Source organism: Narcine bancroftii, chromosome 5 (assembly GCF_036971445.1).
Source record: "Narcine bancroftii isolate sNarBan1 chromosome 5, sNarBan1.hap1, whole genome shotgun sequence".
In the NCBI taxonomy this organism is placed as follows: domain Eukaryota; kingdom Metazoa; phylum Chordata; class Chondrichthyes; order Torpediniformes; family Narcinidae; genus Narcine; species Narcine bancroftii.
Genome location: NC_091473.1, coordinates 46,067,170 through 46,074,841, shown reverse-complemented (window position 1 = coordinate 46,074,841; position 7,672 = coordinate 46,067,170). Strand labels below are relative to the sequence as shown.

The following is a 7,672-nucleotide window of genomic DNA, read 5'->3' as shown; positions in this document are numbered from 1 at the left end:
CAGCACTTGTGTGTATTACTATATTCTCCTTCAATACTGCAGCCTTTTGCCCAGCCACAACATGTACATTTTAATCAAACCTTAAAAATTTGACGACCATTTGACATTTGGCTCCAATTGCCAAGCGGCACTACCGCCCCGCCCCGCCCCGCCCCGGAATTTAGTGCGCAAAATCCGGCAACCTGCTCGCGAATCGGACTCCAACTCCCAGAAAGCCCACATGCGTCAGGCATGCGCAATGCAAATGTCCAACCTCGGCAATCGATGGAGGACATCTTGGCACTATTTTATCCGCTGCGGAAGTGGAGGGCGGTGAGGGGGCATTGTCAGTGAAGACGTGGTCTTCCATTCTCATTAAATCTTTCACTTCAAAATATTTCTATTAATATTTTGGAGATAACGTTATTTATTTTGCGATCAAAAGAAACAATGGTCGAAACTCGAAGCTTTTTACTAGGGTGCGGACTGATACATTATCCATGAAAGATGTGTTGCGGTCTAGTGAATCGTTCCAACCTGTTAATAGGAGCTTTAGTCGTTTGGCTCAGCATCAAATTATTGTGTTTTTGGTAATAAATATTCAGAAATCACTGAATCACGAAGAGCAGCAGCAGTAGCCATGGATGAAGAATATGATGTGATTGTCCTCGGGACTGGTCTAAAGGTAAGCTTTGTGTCATTGATTAAAATGCTATTAATATTTGATTTGGGTGGGTGGGGGGCGATGGAGGATTGTAAATGGTAGACTACTGCTGCTATCAGGGAAATTGATGTATAAGATACTTGACGGGGTCAAAACATACACATTATATTTTAATTGTGGGTTATTTGACGTTTTTTTTAAAATTTTGGTTGCAAAATATTCCTTTCAGTGCTTTAGCCATTCATAATCATGTTATGAAGGTTGACATTGTGACAAGAGGCGGAAAATAGCCAGCCTGCTGAGTGGTTTTTAAATTCTGTTTTATTACAGAAATAAGCATACCTTCCTAAATAAGGATTGCATATGGAAACTATTAGATTTTGTTGCCTACAAGTGTAATTTATTGAAATATTTAACAAATTCAATGAGGTTGATTCTTTTTGGAATTTTTTTGGTTATGCATTACTTAAGTAATGAACATTTCTCTTGTACAGGACTGGGTCACTTTTTATAATCAGTATAAATTCACTTTCATTGTGGTATTTTCAAATCATTAGCTTGTTCCTGTTCCTTCTATCAAAATAGTTAATCTTATCACAGAAATCAATAAAAACAAAAATTTTCATTTGGGGTTATAATTGAATAATGGTTAATAAATAAAATCACAGAATGATTATTTTACTTTAGACTGATTAGTGATTAAACTCTTCTGAAAAATCAGCAACTCTTATTTATCATCAGTTGTTAACATTTCATAGGTTTAAATTTTAAAGTCTTATCTTTGTTTTAAAACCTCTGTGCGGCCTTGTCGATACCATAATTTTGTAACTCCGCTCTGATTTTAAAGATTTCCTCCTCCTTCTGCATGTTCAAGGATTTCCATGTATTCTCGTTCTTTCTCTGTGAACTCCCTCATGACTTTCATCGTTTCATTGGCACCCACCTGAGGGAACTCTCTCCATTCTGCATAAAATCCTGAAAATGTAAGCAAGCTATTGGTCATTTTTGTAAATATTGAATCCTTTGGAACATAAAGCATCAAAGCACAGAATGAGCCTTTCAACCCACAATGTAGTGCTGACATAACCATATAACCATTTACGGAGCGGAAACAGGCCATGTTGGCCTTTCGAGTCCACCCCAGTTCACTGATTTATAAACCTATTCCAACATCATTTGAATCCTTCCCTACCTCACACCCATAAACCTCTATTTATTTCTAACATTCATATATCTAAGAGTTTTTAATGGTCTTGATTGTACCAGCCTCCACCACCAGCCAAAGCAATGCATTCCATACACACACCACTCTCTGTTTTTTAAAAAAAACACTTGCCTCTGACGTCTCCCCTTAAATTTTTGTAAATATTGCCTTTTCTTTCTCTCAAGTTTCTTTCAGCTTGAAATGCTATTTATGTTTTTATTGTTACTTCCAATGGGACAGAAGCGAAAAACAATTTTTTACAACCAATTACTTGAACAGTAATGCATCTACAGAGAGTACAAACCATGTTGTATAATCACTGTGATCCCACATAATATTTTAAATTTAACTTGAACATGTTAAAGTTAAATGTATATGGAAGAAACACTGCACTGGACTTTTCATTTTGTTGGTGGAAATTTCCCTTTCTTACCTGAAGCAAAAAATGAGGTTTGAGGCCTGCTTATAAAATGAACATGGACATGCACAATGGCACTGAAGCCATTTTTGTGGAAGGAAAACTTGACAGCTTTCTACTCATTTTATTCCCCTCTTCTATGTTAAATGCAGGCCATTGCTGCAGGAAGGCTTTGATACTCTATGCAAAATTTGCGAATGGTCTCAAAGTAGAGAACCAATAACATGATTGAATGTATAGACAAATTAAACTAATGTAAAGAAAGGCATACCTTTCCTTTTGCAGTTTTGTCTTTTTTTTTAACAAAAAGTTGAGTTCTGAGATTTAAGAAAGTAACTTCAGGAAAAGATTGCAAGGGTTAATTGAACATGTGTTTTTTGAATAGGAAAGGAATTGCCATTGACCACAGTTCTTGGATAGGATTTATTATCATTCTAGTACTAAATGGAAGTAATGAAGTTGTATTCTTTGGTGGTTTGAGTCATTTGTCAGATTTTACACATGGACCAAGCTTCTTCAGATTCTTTAGAAAGTTTTGTTTTTTTACATATAAGATATCATACAAGATAAATTGTCATTGTCTTTTCCCCATGCTAAGAAGCACAGATTTTGTGGGAGGCGAAAGATTTAAAAGGGTCTTGAAGGGCACTGACCACATTAAAAATATTTTTATTTCTATCCATGGCCCCCACCCCAGGCCATATGGTCCCCATTGAGAATGTCTGGTTTAGAGGTAAATGGGCTGAGTGCAGGCAAATGGGATTATCTTGTTTAGCATGGAAAAGTTGGTCTAAAGGGCCTGTTTTTGTGCTTTAGAACTCTTTGACTCTATTCATTTTTGAGGCCTTAGAAAGAGGTGATGGTAATTTGCCACAGTTTTGCTGGTGTAAATATTTTTTCATTGTTGGGTAAACTGTTGTAGGATTTAGCCCAAGCAAACATGAAAAAATGGTGATATATTTTTTTGTCAGGATGATGTGCAAATTGGAGGGAAGCCAACCTAAGACAAGATATTCCCCTGTGCCTGCTGCCTTTGTACTTGGTAGTGGAGGGAGTGGGTTGTCTGTGGTGGTCGGATTAGTCTAGGTAAACTATTACTTCATTGACAGATGTTCTGCAATGAAGTCACTGTGCCTGTGGTGGACAGTTTGATGTGTTTATAGTTAATCTGTGATGGAATATTTGGGAATGTTTTAGAGATAAATTCGTAAAATTAGAGTAGGTTATGTACGTACACACACTTTAAAACCGATCTTATTTGAAATACTGAAAAATTCATATTCAGTGACTACAGAATCTATGGAGAATGCTATGCACATTTTGCAAGTAGGTACTAATTGAAATGATGTCATGAAATGAATAGACCATTGTCTTGGAAGAACAACCAGAATCAGGTTGGCTGTGTTGGACATTTTTCCAAGACTTTTGACCTCTCTGCAAAGTGCTCACTCTAAGGTCAATTAGAGGTTTGTTTATACCTAAAACAGATGGGAGCAGAAGAGTACTATTGTTTGCTGGAGAATGAGGGGGGTTTTTCAAGTGAGAGAGAAAAAGACATGTGGCTGGGAGTTGGAATCTCCAATGGAGAAAGAGTCTGAACAGTGTCAGCCAGGAGAAGTTTGTTGGAACTGAAACAGAAGCTCCAGAGTAGCGGATGGCCTGAAGTGCTCTCTGTCTGATGTTTCTCTTGGAATAAGTGGAACAGAAAGGAACTCTGTGGTGACCTGAAAGAAAGAGGTTATCATTTGGAGAACCCTGATGGGGAAAAGTTTCATCAGCAAGACATTGAGGTGACTAATGGTGGTACCTCAGTTGCGGAAATCCTGGGACAACACATTTCTCTGTGCAAACCTATGAAAACCTTCCTGAGCGGTAAACATTTACCTTTTGAGCACCAAAGCCTGGTGAACTTTATACATGTTAAATTCTGTGCACAGTATAAGAATTGCCTGCAACCAGTGAACTTGGAAGAATGAGAAGTGAACCAAAGAGCTTTTCTTAAATTTACACATGCATTACATACACATACACTTAGAATTAAAAAGGGGTTAAGTTGGGTAGTTATAACCATTTACGGAGCGGAAACAGGCCATGTTGGCCTTTCGAGTCCGCACCGGTTCACTGATTTTGTGCGCCCTCTTCAGGCATTGGGTTAATAGTGATAAGTTTAAGTAACTACTTGTCATGGAGAATATCTATTGCTGCTGGGTTTTGGGGGCCTTTGGGCTCGTAACAAGTCCAAGAATCCAATTGTTTGTCCTAGTGCTATTTGAGCTGTATTCATACAAGTTAGTAAAGAGTATTACATCATGCTTCTGACTTGTGCCTTGCTGATGGTGGAAAAGCCTTAGGACAGTGATTCCCAACCTTTTTTGCTCAAGGCCCCCCACTTGAATTATTATTTTTTTTTTAAAGTGCACCCCACCATTAGCGGAAAAAAGTTATTTATTCAAAAGAAGTTTTAATTAAATAATTTACTGCAAGTGTATTTCAATGCAGTTAAGATTGGGAATACATTGGAACATGTTTCGTATTCAACTATGACTTCAGTATGTCAACCATCTCAAACACACATTCAACAATTGTCGTCACTTCAGTGGGAACCTTGCCCCTAACATTGGCTGGAGATTTTTTTTAATTCAAGGGACTAATTTTGTTAGTTTCAACCTTAAATCTTTACGTTTTGTAATTTCCTGTTAGTTTCTTTTAGCTTGTAGAAAATTTCTAACAGCACTGAAGCCTCATTCTACTGAAAATGTATCAATAGTTCCCTTGCTAAAGTAGAGTTTGGGTATTTCTTTTTGATCTCATTAGACTTTCTGTTCCACTTATTCCTTTTACTTTGAACAGAGTTTTCACAGATTCATCATGTTGCAACTCTTCCTGGTATTACACTGGAACTTCAGATAAGTCCACCAGCAATGGCTGAGTTAACCAAGAGGGAAAATCCATTGCCTTTAAATCACAAAATCTATCATTGAAATCTGTAACCAACATTTTCAAATGGTCAACAATGACGTTTATAGCAGCATTAGTTACTTCACACTTATTCAACCAATAGAATTGACTGAAATTTCTTGCAGAAATATTCCTTTGGTATAATTCTAGAAGTGTCATGAATTGAAATATCTTTGTTTTTGCTTCTTTGAGTGTCATATTTGCTATTTGGAATTGCTTGTTCACTGAACTTAGTTTCTCGAGTAACTCACATAAGCTGTCATCCACTTCATTTCAGGTTGGTCCTTCAAAAATTCACTGAGGAGATCAAACCGTTCCATAACCCTTTTGAAGCAGTTTCCCTTTGACAACCATCTTACTTCAGTGTAAAGCGATAATCGCACATGTTCTGCATTTTTTAAAAAATTGACACAAAACTGCTTAAACAGACGTTCGCATTTGGCATTAGCTTTGATGGCATTGATACACTTGATCGCAGAATGCAGTATCTCGTGTAGAACAGGGGAAACTTTCTTGGCAACTAAGTTTTCTCGGTTGATAACACAATGCACAACCAACATGTTTGGATTTTCATCCTTCATTAATTTTAAACAACCTGTTTTTATTACCCATCATAGCAGGTGGACCATCTGCACCACAAGATGCAATGTTTCCTTTTGGTGTTTCATTTTCATCCAAATTTTTGAGCTTGCTGTAGATATCAACAACAGCAGTAGTTGTTTCAAATGATTCACAAAACATCACTTTTTGAAACTCTTCCTGATCAATATATCTCATGTATGCCAATAACAGAGCCTCACTGTCCTGTACGGTAGATTAATCCAGTTGTATTGAGAGCTTTCGTGATTTCAACTTCTCAATAAGCTGATTTTTAACATCTTGACCCATGTCATCTGTTCTGTTGCAGACAGTACTATTACTTAATGACATTGCTTGGACATCTTTGTCATCCTTCTGCAGAAATGTTTTGAGAAACAATGATATTGCGGATTTAATCAGTTCCTCCCCAATCGTAATGTTCTTCCCATGTTTTGCTATCAACAGAGAAATTTCATAGCTAGCTTCAAGGGTACAATTCAGGGCTGTAGTTTGCACAGAGAATAATGAAGTGATTTTTGATCTATTCTCATACTTCAATTTCAGTGATTTTAAAAAATCTTCCAATTTTGAATTGACAAGGTTAGGTTATTTTACCCTCAAAAGCTATGTTCTTGAGGTTTAATTATTCTTGCTGAAATTGGACAGTGGATTAATTAAATCCAGAAAGTGTTTGATTAGGTCAGGTCAGTAGGATATAAGAATAAGGAGGCCAGCTGAGATTTTGAAATGCCTTTTGTATCAATTATTTTGAACAAGACATGCAAGCAATTTCTTAGTCCTTTCTGAATACATACTTGGGGCTGGCTTCCTTGTATATAGCTACGAAGAATGCTGTTTTTTGTAAAGTAATTTTAAGTTAAATTTCATGAGCACTGTTTGCCAATGTGTCCCAAGTTGAATCCTGAATCAAGAATATGACCGCTAAGTAATTGTTATTGCATTAGTCACCCTGAGGCTATGACTAATGAGCCATCAAATTCCATCACACTAGTTGGTGAATATAAAATTAAGTTATTAAATCAGGAAACAAAATAAAGTGTGAATAATAGAAGACTGTCAAACAGGATCATTGTAAAATTCCTTCAAGATTGCTAATCTTCCTGCCCATCTCTAACCTTTTTTCTCAAGTCATTGAACTTGGATTTGTGAAAGAGAAATATTGCTTGCAAACATCCTGGATTTATTTTTGAGGATATAAACTGATGGAATGGATAAGAGAGAACCAGTTGATAGGTGTATTTGGAATTGAAGTTAATTGTAAAAGCCACAAATATGAGAATAATAGGTAAACTGGTATTCATGGCATTGGGGTTAATGTATTGACATGGATTGAAAATTGCTTGATGGACAAGAAATAGAGAGAAATAAATGGGTCTTTTTCAGGGTGCCTGACAGCTACCTAGGAATCAGTGGGGCCCCATCTATTCCCATTACCCATCAATGGTTTTGATGAGGTATTGAAAATAATATTGCACATTTGAAAATGACACCAAACTGCATTGAGTTGAAGGCAGTTTAGTCAGATCGGATGATTGAGCAGATGCAGTGCAGTGTGGATAAATATAAAGTCTTCTGCTTTGGTAGAAAGTTTAAAAAGTTTTGTACTATTTTGATGGTGATTGATGGATGAATTGATCTAGATGTATTTGAAGCAAACTGAAGATGCACCAACAAGTTTTGTTGACTTTCATTGTGAAAGGTCTTGATTTTAACAGCATGCATGGTATGATAGAGTTCTATTTGGGGCTTGAAACCAGACCTGTTATAGTATGTGCAGTTTTGGTCCCTTTGCTCAAGAAATGGTATGCTTGTCATGGAGGAAATGCAGCAAACGTTTGTCAGATGTATT

The 7,672-nt window shown here is 36.8% G+C and overlaps 1 protein-coding gene across 1 annotated transcript in view; it reads left to right on the top strand.

The window, feature by feature from the left end:
• The first annotated feature begins 442 nt into the window (after positions 1-442).
• The window catches only part of LOC138763344 (rab GDP dissociation inhibitor alpha), an 82,428-nt gene continuing 75,198 nt past the window's right edge, over positions 443-7,672 (top strand). Inside the window, exon 1 of the mRNA XM_069937322.1 lies at positions 443-664. Within this exon, the coding sequence (XP_069793423.1) occupies positions 620-664 (45 nt within the window). The 5' untranslated portion in view covers positions 443-619. The remainder of the gene's footprint in view (positions 665-7,672) is intronic.